Here is a 13799-nt window from a genome sequence, read left to right as displayed (position 1 = left end):
CACCCCCAGCTCTCCCAGCCTGGCCCCAGAGCAGAGGGGCTCCAGCCCTGCAGCATCTCCGTGCTCTCCTCTGCCCTGGCTCCAGCAGCTCCACGTTCTGCTGCTGTTGTTGCCCAGGGCTGGGGCAGCTCTGCAGGTGGGGTCTCACCTGAGCGGGGCACAGGGGCAGAATCCCCCCCTCCCCTGCTCCTGACCTAACACACCTTTCAAAGCACAGGCTAAAAAGTAAAGATTGATCAATATTCAAGATTCTTCCTAAAAACCTTCCTGTCTCCAATATTTAAGATGAGACATATCACTGTCACCTTACCTGGACTATACATTCTCCATCTCCTGGTCATGKTCCTGCTCCTCCTCCTCCTCCTCTTCTTCTCCTTCATCCTCTGCTCCCTCTTTCTCTGAGGGAGGCTCCCCATCCCTGGCGATCTCCTCCACGTGGGCCAGCATGTCAGCCATCAGTGCCTCCTCCAGCCTCTTCCTCACCTGCTGCACCAGCTCCTCCTGCTTCCTGCCCAGCACAAGAACACCCAACATCAGCCCTAAAGGCTGCTTCTATCAAGGGAAAAGAGTCTCCAACCCCTCMAACAGTTCAAGCATGGACTGGAAAAGCCCTCTGAGAACTCCATTGTAAAACAACAAAAAAGCAAACAAAAAAAAACAAAGAAACAAACAAAAAAAAACCTCAAAAAAACCCAAGCCCCCCCAAAAAAAACAAACCCCAAAAAAACACCTAACCCCAACAAAAAACAAAAACAAAGCAAAAAAACCATAAAACCCCCACCAAACCCCAAACAAAAAAAGCTAAAAAAACCAAAAAACCACAAAAATGCCCCCAAAACAAACAAAAACAACCCCCACCAAAAATCTCCCAAAAAACCCCAACAAAACAAAAAAAACCAGCAAAACAAAACAAAAGCTCCAAGCTAACAAGAACAAAACAAAAAAGCCTGGCATTGTACTGTAAGTGAATACGAAAAACACTTAAAAACCTCGTGATGTATTTTCTATTACAAGTGCTGCACCTGTTGAATTCTGGCTGAAATTTGGCTACTGTAGTGGCTGAGGTTTTTTTTTTTTTTTATCCTAATGCTAATTTTTAACTCCTCGTACTAATATCAAACAAGTTAGCCTAYGCTGCACAGACTTTCAAAAATAATCCTGGAGAAAATTAARTTTCTGGCCATTTCTTTCTGCTSATTTTCCWTTTGAGTCCCAACCCTAAGAAGTCAAAGTCAYAGCAAACAAGTGATCAGCAATCAGTGGCTCATGGGGCTCCTATTTCAGCCMAGCCACAGGACATCAAAGTCATAAACAGACTGTTTTTCCTGGTCATTTATGTCTTAATCAGGCACAGAAAAGTCATCCTGCAATTCCAAAGGATTTATCAAGCAGTCAAAGGAAGGGCTGCCTTTAAAAACTTAATGAATGCAAATTGCATGCTGCAGGCCTTTGGTATGTTCAGTTCTCCATCAAAAGCTTACAGCTGAGTTTGACCAGTCCTGATTTAACAATATTYCATTACTAAAGCAACCCCTAGCAGAATAAACTGCATCCTTGTTCCTGCCASCACAGCAGGCAGGGCTTGCATTTGGTCAATCCACAAGTTTTTATTTCATGATACAGAGGAAGGTGAACAGAATCCAATCCCACTGTTCAGGATTTCTCCAATCCCATCTCTGCCTTAGTCAAGGTTAACCCATTTCAGACATCTTTGTCAGCAAAAACAAACTTGGGCATGAAAAACAAACATGTGCCTGAAAATTAACAGAGTAACAGAACMTGGCCAAAATAAAAAATAACAGGGTTTAAGTTCATGACAGCAACATAATCCAACAATTTTTGCCTACTCTATTGGTACAGAGACATTCAGATAAATTCCCAAGCCACAGTGCTCCATCAGACATTCAGAAAGAAAAGCACTGTTTGAGCCCAAGGAACCTTGTTTCAAGCAAAGGCATTTCCAGCTCATACCTGATATCTTCATCTGTCACCATGAAGGCTTTGCAGAGAGGCTGGGAGGTGTTCAGCCAGACCCCAGGGTTCTTCTCCACGGCCGCAGAGAGCTGCCCAGTGATGGGCATGGTGCTGGTGTGCAGGGCACTGGCGATGGCAGAGAGCAGAGTCTCATCTGTGCAGCCGGGGCCAACCCCTGAAAGGGGGAGGGAAATCCATAACCAGCACTGCCCCAGGCAGGGAGCGGGAAATMAGGACAATGGGAATTAAATTTTAATGGCAAAGCACAGGCTGTCAGTTTGAAAGCTCACATGACATAAATCTCAGAGCTGAATGCTCCCAACAGCACCTGTGCAGCTCTCTAAGTGTATTTAAATTTAAGAGCAGTTCCTCGTTGTGTTATTAAAAAAAAAACCCAAAAAACGCCAAACTGGGAAGGGAAGATGTTTCCATTCTGCTTGAAAGAGGCTGGGAGAGCTGGGAGTGCTCATCTGGACAGGAGAAGGATCCAGGGAGAGCTCAGAGCACTCTTCCAGGACCTAAAGGGGCTCCAGGAGAGCTGGAGAGGGACTGGGGCCAAGGGCTGGAGGGACAGGACACAGGGAATGGCTTCCCAGTGCCAGAGGGCAGGGATGGATGGGATATTGGGAAGGAATTGTTCCCTGGGAGGGTGGGGAGGCCCTGGCACAGGGTGCCCAGAGCAGCTGTGGCTGCCCCTGGATCCCTGGCAGTGCCCAAGGCCAGGCTGGACATTGGGGCTGGGAGCAGCCTGGGACAGTGGGAGGTGTCCCTGCYATGGCAGGGGTGGCACTGGATGGGCTTTGAGGTCCCTCCCAAACAAACCGTTCTGGGATTGTCTGCTGTTTCTGGAAAATTAATACCAAAAAGTTTTGAGAAGGTTTGCTTCAGTTTTTTCCCCAGGGCAAAGGGCACTGAGACCACAGGAAAGGCCTTGACAGCTCCTGCTGCCACAGGAATGGCCACAGCCCTGCCAGGACCTGAGAACAGGGAACTCACCCTCAGCACCCACACTCAAAGCTGCCAGGTGCCAAAATGCCATCCCAGAGTGAAGGGCATCCCCTGATTACCTTGCAACCCTTTGGGAAGGTCCATGGTCTTCACGAGCTCCTCTGCGATGTCAAAGGCGTTCAGGCCACTCAGCTTCTTCTCCCAGAAGAGCTGCAAAGCAGGTGGTTACTGGCACAACCAGAAATGGAACTGAGAGCTTCGCAAAATCTCTGCTGCCTGTGCAGAGAGTGAATAGCACTGCTGGGACAATTCAGTGTGGATTCACCACAGAAAGGATCTGCCACATCCAGCAACAGGAACAATCCTCGTTGCCAACGACCCCCACAACTCCTCTGTCYCAATTTGCTGCCTTGAAAAACCCTTTTCTTCCAGGACCTGGTACTTCCACTGCTCTGAGCTACAGCAGCAAGGCCAGGCTTGMTGACTTTCAGCTACAAGCTTACAGTGTGTGACAGCCTCTTTTACACACTGTTGCTCTCCTACACATCCCACAGAAAGTTAAGGAATGCCAGAACTGTATTCAAGGTGAAATATTATTTTCTTCCTCTCCAGCAGTTTGGTCCTTTCCAGCATGTCTGGTCCTTTACTGGATTTGGAGTTCCAGGCTCTCCCCCAGCTTAAGAACACCTGAATGTCAGGTTTGGTGGAAAGTCAAAATCATCACCTTGACAGACCTTCAGCTCTGCACCTGGTGCAGGAAGGCGATCAATGAACAGCCAGAGGATCAAATGTCTTGGAAAAAACCACATTTTTATTGAGGTTTTGAGAAATCAAGAACTTACCCCAGACATTCCATGCACATCCCATCCCCTTTTCCTGCTTATAGAAATCCAAGTGTGACTGACTTCACATCACTTTTCTAAAAAGGGGAATGTGGGCAGTCACAGTCCATACACTCAGGTTGGATATTCTCTAGCCTTTCAAATACATTATTTTACTTTGTTGTTGCCAAGAGCAGCTGTGGCTGCCCCTGGATCCCTGGAAGTGTCTGAGGCCAGGCTGGACAGAGCYTGGGCAACCTGGGAYAGTGGAAGGTGACCCTGCCCATGGMAGGGGGTGGAATGGGATAAGCTTTAAGGTTCCTTCCAGTCCCCCAGAATTCTGGRATTCTGTGATTTTTAAGCCAGMRCATGATGGGACTTAGCACGGCTTTTAAAATTTGCAGAAGCATCTGGAGCCTGCTGAGCAAAAGTTCAAATGTTCTGCAGTCCAGTAAAATATCTTACACAGGAACACAAATCTCTCTCCAGCTCAGAAYGTGGAGAGGGCATTTTACCTTTAGTGTTCTCTTTCATTGTCTTAGCTATAAAAAWTACAGGAATAGCAACAACACAGTGAACACGTGGTTTCCTTATTTCCTTACTTCCACAGGAAACCATGGTAAGACACTGACAACCTCCTGAAAAAACAGAAAAAACCCTCAACTACCAAAACAAACCACCCAACTCAATTTCAGGTGAATTCTGTCTCACATCTGGGGGTTCTAATTGAACTAGGTTTATTTAATTCTTAACAACTACCTTCAAAATTGGGTTTTGATTTTGCAGAAGAGGTTTTCAGTGTTCCAACAGGTACAGGACCTTTCCCTGTGCTAAGCAGCCTTTCATTTAATTATGGTGTGTTCTCAGGCTCACTAAGACACATTATGATGAGAAAAATACTTTGATTTTGTATTAATAATGATATTTTAAGTGAATCTGTGATCTTACACTGGCAGAATTAACTCCCACTGATGTGCAATCCCTTGCACGACAACACCACATCGGATGTGGTCTGTACAGGAACAYGGATTTCAAGGAATGTGGAATTCTCACACAGCTGCATCATTTGACAGTTATTCTAATCCTAAGTGTTGCCTGAGGTGGGGACACTTACAATGTCTCACWAAATTTGTAGTTAATACTTCATTTCAGCATTAAGGAAATGAAGAAACCTTCATTTCCTACACTGGAATTATGATCTAACCAAAGGCTGGAGTTTATAAATCCCAGTGCACACAGCCCATAACTCGAGAATTGGGAATGGGGTTTACTCTGATTTTGAGAGCTGGGAGTACTGCAAGCTCCCCATTATGAAAAATCAGATTTTTTTGAATTCTGAAGTATCAGAGATCAGGAATTGCCAGCGAGCATTTGTTCAGCATCACAGATTTAAAGTGGATTTTTCTGGGATCCTCCCATGAGCAAAYCCAAGAGCTTCTCAGCCTTACCTGCCTGGGCTGGTCCACAGCTTTCTGAGGGTCGCTCTTCACCTTGTTGCTGGGGTGGTTTGTGATCTTTGTGACGGGCTGCTTGAAGATGGAGGCTGTCTGTCTCACRGGCAGGGCTGTGTTCAAATCAGGCTTGCCCTGTTTCAAACAAAAACAAAAGGAAAAGCCCACAAAAATAGTTTCAATTTGCTAAAATCCTACTACAGCCATGAAAATGTGCAGYAGGGAACAGTTCCTGGGTTTGAAATCTTGTCTGATCTCAAGTCATACAAGTTAGGCTGCTAAAAATGCRTAACTAAATTCAAATCTTGCCTTACACCTATCAAAGCTTTCCACTCATTCTGTTTAACTTAGCAGCCTCCTCCCATTCTGGTTTGTACACATCAGTTTTTGCCCCATTTTGACAGACTTTAAGAGTTACAGCAAGCCATGTGTAATCACTAAAACAGAGCATTACAACACAGTATTTATAATAAATAAAAAAATTATGAGCAGGGATTTAGAGGCTGATTTCTGAATGCAGAAGCCACTCCAAAGCATTCCTTTTAAATCCAGTTGTGAGCAATAAACAAACGAACACAGCTGGAAGCTGGATCCCTTTTTTTACCTTTCATTCTGACCAAAGCTCAGTTTTTAAATGAGGCTCATAATCAATTTTGCATTACATGACTGCATTTTCTGTTAGGGGAAGCATAGGAAAACTGTTCCTCATTCCCAAAATCTAACACACAACTCTTGGAATGGCTGTAGGACACACTTTGTTCTCGGGGATGCAAACACTGMGTCTGCTTCACAGATTTATTCATGAGATGTAGAAAAGATGTATTCAGGACAAATATAATTCTGAACCATCTGGGCACTAATCCATTCAGAAGCCAGTAATAACATTTGTACATTTATTGARAGTTTTGGGCAGAATTTTTAGSCTGAGAGGTGTGTGAGCTGCTGGTCTGTGCCTCAAGGCAGGTCTCAAAATATCACTGCAGCACCCAAGACTGCAAGCAATGTTCCCAGCAYTCTCGTGATGATGATTCTTGACTGGTGGATGTATTTAAAAATGAGCATTGTGCTTTTTCCACATTCAGTGTTGAGGTGCACAGACAGAAGCTTTCGGGTTCTGGGAAAGATTTTAGCATGTGATGAAGGGAATGGCTTTGGACAATCATTCCAGACAGGCAGCCTGTCCCTGCTGGCAATCTCAACAATCTGAATTATCAGCTGTAGAACCTTTCACTCTGTTCTACAAATAGGCCCCACAGTCCTCTTCTCTCTCTCCTGCWTTTTGCCCCAAATGCCACTTCCCCTTCCATGAGTTCCAGAGCTGGGATGCCACCAGGCCTGAGAGAGCTCCAGGATCTCCTCATCCCTATGGACCCAAATCCCTCCTCTCCTCTCAACCAAAGGCCGGGGCAGAGCTGCTGCACAGCCCCAGGACTCAGCTGGAGATGTGGGGCTCTGGAGGAGATTGTGCTGGAGAAGGTGAGCTCACACTGCATGGAAGGGGATCATGGAATGGTTTGGGTTGGGAGAGACCTTAAAGCCCACCCAGCTCCACCCCCTGCCATGGCAGGGACACCTCCCACTGTCCCAGGCTGCTCCCAGCCCCAATGTCCAGCCTGGCCTTGGGCACTGCCAGGGATCCAGGGGCAGCCACAGCTGCTCTGGGCACCCTGTGCCAGGGCCTCCCCACCCTCCCAGGGAACAATTCCTTCCCAATATCCCATCCATCCCTGCCCTCTGGCCCTGGGAAGCCATTCCCTGTGTCCTGTCCCTCCAGCCCTTGTCCCCAGTCCCTCTCCAGCTCTCCTGGAGCCCCTTCAGGCCCCAAAAGGGGCCCTGACCTCTCCCTGGATCCTTCTCCTGTCCAGGTGAGCACCCCCAGCTCTCCCAGCCTGGCTCCRTTGCAGAAGGGCTCCTCTGGACTCACTCTCACAGCTCAGTGCCTTTCTTGTGCTGGGAGTAGAGGAAGGTGACACTGCTCCATGCCCTTCTCCACAGAATACTGAGCAGGCTCCACAGCACCAACCCCTGAGAGCAGCATTTGTCCAACCCCCAGCAGCAGAGATGTTGTGTAAACTCTAAATCCACACTTCAGTTACARGATGCTACGTTGTCCCTCTCTCCCAGACACTGCTCTGGCTGTCCCACAGCAGGGAGGGGCAGTGCTGCTGCCTCTCAGCCTTACTTTGGCCTGGTTGGAGCAGTCGTAGCGCATCCTCTGCCTGTTCTTGTTCATTTTGTTCATCAGCATTTTCCCTGTGCGGAAGTCAAAGGTGCCCAGGTCCATGGAGCTGCCCAGGTAACGTGCCAGCTGCGGCTTGCTCCGGAACTTCTTCCCGCTGGGGCTGCAAAAAACACAGCAAAACATACACAGAGGGAAATTTAAACCCTCTGGACTTCCACAYCAGCACTTGTGTAAATCAGGAAAGGTAATTTTCATTTTGTTCCTGAAAAACGTRGGCTGAACTTGCAAGAGTGAAGCTCACATTAAACTCTAAGTGGGCATTTTTGCTTTCATATTAACTCCTTCTCACATGGAACAGACAAATCAGGTGCAGACCRTGTTAAAATGTATTTATACATCAAGTGGAAGATTCAGATCAGGCAAACAAATGCAGCATAATTCACACAATAACCATCAAGGGAAATCTCAGCACAGATGCACTTTTCACTCAGTTGTCTATCACAGTAAATGCCCATTTTAAAGTGTAATTTMTTCTCCCAGGACTGCTACCTTTGACCAGCACCACAAATGTCTCCTTACGTCCTCTCCCTGCCCTCTAACCACAGGTTTGATTACATCTTTTGTAGCATCCTGAACACTTCAGAAAAGAAGGAGAAAACCAGAAGTTAACTCTTGACATGCTGCAAAACAAAGAATCACAAAGTGGTGCAAAGACAAAGGTCAAAACCTTGGAAAAACTTTCCATTAAAGGCCCTTCTGTAAAACTTGGGTTTCCACGAAGATTCAGCCTGGGGAGCAGGCACAAATTACTCCAACTCTTTGTTGGTACTTTGGATTTTTTTTTTTTTTTTTTAGTAATACAGCATTATAATCTATTTTTTATGCACAAAGCAAAATTAAGTCAGTGTGTTATGGCTGCAGTGCAGACAATAGCACAAAACATTCTTCACTTTCTCACTGAGCCTCATAAGAGCACTTTTTCATTCCCTCAATGACTCTCACTTCTGGTTTTCCTCACCTTTCAACATACATATTCAATCCTAGTTCCCGTCCAGGACATGGGAGCTCATTCCCTGGACATCCATCACACTAGCACAGGTTAATGGGCTGAAAGGCATTTTAAGACCAAAAATGCCAGTTACCACCTTAACTCACACTGGTGAGATAGTGACAACCTCACCAGGATCTTCTCAACAACAAAACAAAACAGAAAAAAAGTTTATTTTCACACAGTATCTGCTGCCCTGAAGCTTTATTAGGGGAAAACCAGCATAAGCAGAGAATTTCTGGTATTGGACRGTGACAAAACAATTAGGCCAAGTCAGACTCTGCATGAAAAAAATAGATCTAAAAAAAACCTCAAACCCAGAAAGAACCAAGGTATGAAATGCTCTCCAAAAACTGAGATAAATTTAATATAAATTGTAATGAAACTGAAATTTGAAAATCTCTCCAAGGAGTTAAGACTGAAAGGTTTGGTCATCCCACACAGCATCTGCTTAGCAAGCTCCTGGCTCTGACTGCTCCCAAGCTGCTTATCCTGCCTGGATCTCCTCCCTGCCACCACCACTGCTCACACAGCCCAGTGCTCATGCAAATGAACCAGCTGAGGAAAATAATCCATCTTTGGAGGGCATTGAGAGGAGGAGGAAGTACTCCCTCGCTGGTTATTCCTCATCTGGACCAGCTCCCCATGGAGCTGCACTCGGACCAGGAGACACAGAGTAGGACCAAGCAGCCAGCAACAGAACTGGGGTCCAGCCTCAAACTCGGGAATCATTTTTTRAAATGATAAAGGGAGTTGTTTACGTCAATCCAGAGAGAGGAATAACCAACTCYAGCAGCTTCAGGGCAGAGCTGCCACTGCCAGTGATGCCAGGAAAGAAACTCCTGCTACATGAAGAACATGGCACTGCTTCCTCTTCCAAGATCTGCTGCTTCAATTTAGGGTTTAGTGTCTTAGCAGGTTTAAAAATAATGTGTTAAAGTGCAGAGCATCTTCCAGAACAGCCAGATACACTCAAAAACAGGGTTTTAAGTTAACGGAGCCCTTCAGCTCTGTGTTTAGCATGTGCTGTGGTCATTTGGCAATGAAGAACTGAAAAGCTGGCTCAAAGTCTCAAAAAACCCACCTGAAATGACTGAGAGTCCTGTCTCTTCCTGGGGAAGCTTGGCCCAAAGGAAAAGCACTGAAATGTTCAGAAGAAAAACTTTTATTCTGATTAGGTCTTGCAAAAGGCAGGATAATCCCCAGGCTCTCTGGGACAACAGCAGATCAGGGAGCAAAGCTATGACTCAAAGGTGACAATGAACAGAGAAAGGACGGGGTGGGGTGTCCTGGAGCTCCTGGGGACCCTCTGGCAGGACCATGCAGGACATTGGGGCACCTGGTAGGGTCAGAGGTGTGTGAGGGGAGCCAGAGGAACACAAAACTCGAGCAGGATTCCTGCTGCACACCAGGACACAGAAACTGCCTGCCCCAACACCACAGAACTCTGAGTGCTGTTAAAGTGCCCTTTAATTGTCACAAAATACAGAATTTACCTCCTTCCACCCCAGAACAAAAGCCACATTCTGCGCTYCTGGTTTGGAGATACAAAGATTTTAAAGAGGTCCAGAAACGAGACATTTTGGTACAAAGCTGCAAACCCCAAGCTCTGCTCTGTCACAAATCCCCAGGCAGCAACGCTGTGAGCCCGGATTGATCCCGGGCTCCCGAATTAGGGTCTGTCCCAGCTCTCCTTGCTTAAAAGGCATGGACACGGCCAAGTTGCAAAGGATTTTATAAGTTGTAAAGGATTTTACATGCTCGTCCATCACCAGCTCCGGGGCTTTATCCACTCGGGCTGCCTGGCTTCGCTAACAAAACAGAGCTGGCTGCTGGGACCCACCCCGAGCCACCCCCGGCTCTCATTCCCAGACTTTCCCGTGCGGATTAAGCCGCGTTCAGGGCAGCCTATTGAAGGGCCAGGCCTGCCAGGTGCCCTGGCTCTCCATGTGCCGCTCACCCTTTGTTTCCTGCCTTACATCCTAAAGGAGAGAGCGGCTGCCCAGGCCCTCTCCCCTCCTCCCTCATCACAGTCTCCTCCCCTCCACTCTCCCGTTTAGGCTGCACAGGATCTGCACAACTTGAGAAGCAAGGGACAAAAGACAAAAAAAAAAAAAAAACCAAAAAAAGAGAGCAAACCCAGGCACCGCCTGCCTCTGGAAGAAATGGAGGCAGGAATAACCCAGGGAAAACAGGTCACTGAAAGCAGACACTCAGCACCTCGCTTCCTCACAGGATAGGGTGAGGGAAGAACACAAAATGACTCTCCTTCTTGCTTTCCATCGTGCTCTCTCACTTCTCTTCCCAGCTCTGCTCCAGGCAAATCCTGGTCCCAGGGGCTTCTGGAGGGCTGCAAGACCCCCCGACTGTGYTCCCAGGGAGAAGGGGACCCCGGGACACTGCACACTCCACCACTGCCAGCGTCTGGCTCACAGCATCCTCACATTATCCCTGGATGCAGCATCCACAGCCAGCCCTGCCTCGTGGGCCCCACACTCCAGCTGGCTCATGCTGGGATGGGCTGGCACAGTCATGAAAACCAAAACCAAGCCCAAGCAGGTGGGCGACACCTCCAACTGCCAGAGCCCACCCCACAGCGTCACACATCCACAGCCCCATCTGACAGCTCCACAGGGAGCAACCCTGGAGACCCGACCTGACCCTTCCCAAGAACGTGGAAGGGATGATGCTCCCAAGGGATGATGATCCCTGTCCTGCAGGACAACAGAGATTGCTCCCTGTCCTGCAGCAACTTGGGCTCCAGGCACACAAAAAAAAAACCCCAAAAAACAACCCAAAGTACTTTGAGACACACAAAATCTCCCAAATTTCCAGAAGCACCACACCCCACAAGAGCCCAAGTGGCAGCTCTGTAACACAGGGACAAACACAAACATAACCAGATGTTTTTGTAGGGCTCAACTCAGGAATCATGGAATTGTTAAGGATGAAAAAGACCTTTAAGATCATCAAATCCAACCATACCCCAGCATCACCACCATGCTCACCACTAACCTATGTCCCCAAATGCCACATCCACATGTTTTTTGAACATTTCCAAGGATGATGACTCCAACACTACCCTGGGCAGCCTGTTCTAATCCTTTACAACCCTTTCCATGAAAAAACAAATCCCTAATGCCTAACCTAAATGTCYCCTGGTGCAACTTAAGGCCGTTTCTTTCTCATGAGAGAAATCATGAGCTTCCCTGCAGGCAAGCCAGAGCAAGAGATGAAAAGCAAAGCACAGACTCAGTAAAAGCATTCTGCTCCAAATTTTTTTTTGGAAAAGACTATACTGACCAAAATATCTTTGGGGGAGTGCTAAAAGCATTCTCTTCCAACTTCTTACATTTGTGCTGCAAAGGTAAGGAATTCTCAACAAAACAAGTTTCACACAAGAGTGTGAAGTTTCCCAGCTCAGTGATGTCAACAACCTAAGGCAGAGATGAGCAGTGATTCCAAATYTCTGACACTTGGTCATCAAACCTTCAGGAGAAAAACACTCACTGAAGAAAAAAGCCTCACAAAGCAGCACTAAATTCTCCTTCCCCCGTGTGAGAAGCCTGAGTTTGAACAGAGCCAAAACTCTCTCAAAGACAACCTGCCACTTTAACAAAATCCCTTATGTGATTTTCTTCCTAAAATCCTGCATTCCTGCTTGCTTCAAATCCAGCCCCCAAGCCTCACCACATCAACCAGAAACCCTCCTAAGGATAAGGTTCGAGGACTGGTTTTAAAAATCTGCCCAGGTAGTCACATCTCGAGGAAGGTGTAATTTCCAGGCAGAGACTGGCTCACACACGCATCTCACAGGGGGTTTTCCACAAAATCTCCCTGCATCTGTACATCCCCGGGAGCTGGACAGAACAACCACTCAGGGAAACAACAGGCAGAACTCGCACAGGTATTACTAAACAGCCACACCTGTGTTTGCCACTCTGAGGTAATGCAGAATGCAACAGAATCCAAAAATTAGCGCAACAAAGCTCTATTCTACCTTTGATCTCTGTCCAAATTGATACAAAGGGAAAACCCATAATAATTTGGGAGTAAAAATATGCTACTTATCCTCTCTCCACCTTTAAAAAAAAAAGAAGTTCAGCTCCAACACTGCAACTTTACAAACAAGTTCTGGGAAAAACAGGGATCTCTGAAGCCTTCAGCTGCTGCTGGTGGTCTCATCCTGCCCTCAGCCTCAGAGCTGCAGAAGCGGAATCTGCTTCACGCTCTCAAGGATGCCACTTTCTGCTTCACTCACCCTTTTCTCACAACCATAATCTGATTCTAAAAATGAAATCTGAAGCTAAAGCTGTGGCTGCCCCATCCCTGGAACTGTTCAAGRCCAGGTTGGACRGGGCTTGAAGCCACCTGGACTAGTGGAAGATGTCCCTGTCCATGGCAGGGGGTGGAATGAGATGAACTCTAAGGTGCTTTCCCAATCCAAACCACCCTGTGAGGGTTCTGTGATCGATGCCGAAGTTGATGGCACGGATTTGCCCGACAAGCAGGGCCAGGTGAGGACACAGGGACAACTCCCGCTGCGCTCCCAGCTCCCGCTGGACCCGAGTTTCACACCTCAGCCCGCGGGTGCCTCGTGGGTGCGGGGAGGATCCATATGGCCACCTACAGCCATATGAGCCATGCAGGGCTATAAATAGAAACCCTCCAGCTCCCGGGCCATGCGCTCCCCCACAGCCACACTCCCGGGAAAGCGAATCCCGAGCCCGCTCYGGGGCCACCGCCGCGGGCAGGCGACGCTCCCTCCCCAAAATGCCTAAGTACACCCAAAAAGCGGCAGAGCGAGCCCTGGGAAAGGAGAAACGACAGCCCGGCTGCTCATTTGAGAATAAAGAACCCCCGGGTGTTCGCAGGGCAGGAGCGGCTCTGAGGGGACGCGGGGGCTCCTCACGGCGCTCCCCCATCACTGAGGGGAGCCCGAGCATCCCCGACACCCCCGCGGCTGCCCCGGGCCAGCTCCCCGCTCCCTCCCCCTCCACCTGTGGCTGCAGCCCCGGCCCGGCCTCCCGCAGCCCCCCCGCGCCCGGGGCGGCCCCGCCAAGCGCTCCCACCTCTTCCGCTCCATGGCGGCTCCTCCCGGCCCGCTCCCGCCTGGCTCCGGCCGCCTCCCGCCGGCTCTTCCCGGCCGCCGCGCTCTCCTCCCGCCGCCGGCTCTTCCGCGCTCCCGCTGCCCCCGGGAGGCGGCGCCGCGGCCCCGGCTCGTCCCGGTCCCGCTCCCGCTCCTTTCCCGTTCCCGTTCCCGGTCCGGCTCCCGGTCCCGCGGGCACCGCCGGGCCCTGGCCCCGCTCCCGCCGCGCGCCGCTCCCTCCGCCCGCCCCCGCCGCTCCGCGCCCGCCCCTTCCACCCACCGAGCC

At 48.8% G+C, this 13799-nt stretch overlaps 1 protein-coding gene across 2 annotated transcripts in view; it reads right to left on the bottom strand.

The window, feature by feature from the left end:
- MBD3 (methyl-CpG binding domain protein 3) overlaps nucleotides 1-13721 on the bottom strand; it is a 15028-nt gene extending 1307 nt beyond the window's left edge. Inside the window, exons 1-7 of one of the 2 annotated variants that reach the window (XM_057387072.1) lie at nucleotides 13497-13721; nucleotides 9509-9565; nucleotides 7377-7536; nucleotides 5192-5329; nucleotides 3042-3132; nucleotides 1972-2149; nucleotides 311-508 (exon numbers count right to left, since the gene is read on the bottom strand). In XM_057387072.1, the coding sequence (XP_057243055.1) occupies nucleotides 316-508; nucleotides 1972-2149; nucleotides 3042-3132; nucleotides 5192-5329; nucleotides 7377-7536; nucleotides 9509-9565; nucleotides 13497-13510 (831 nt within the window). In that variant the 5' untranslated portion in view covers nucleotides 13511-13721 and the 3' untranslated portion in view covers nucleotides 311-315. The remainder of the gene's footprint in view (nucleotides 1-310; nucleotides 509-1971; nucleotides 2150-3041; nucleotides 3133-5191; nucleotides 5330-7376; nucleotides 7537-9508; nucleotides 9566-13496) is intronic. The other variant, XM_057387073.1, reaches the window with a different exon arrangement.
- Between the last annotated feature and the right edge of the window lie 78 nt (nucleotides 13722-13799).

This window comes from Malurus melanocephalus, unplaced genomic scaffold, assembly GCF_030028575.1.
Source record: "Malurus melanocephalus ecotype Western Australia unplaced genomic scaffold, MMel_1.1 scaffold_1125, whole genome shotgun sequence".
Lineage (NCBI taxonomy): Eukaryota > Metazoa > Chordata > Aves > Passeriformes > Maluridae > Malurus > Malurus melanocephalus.
This window is presented reverse-complemented; position numbering and strand designations above follow the sequence as displayed.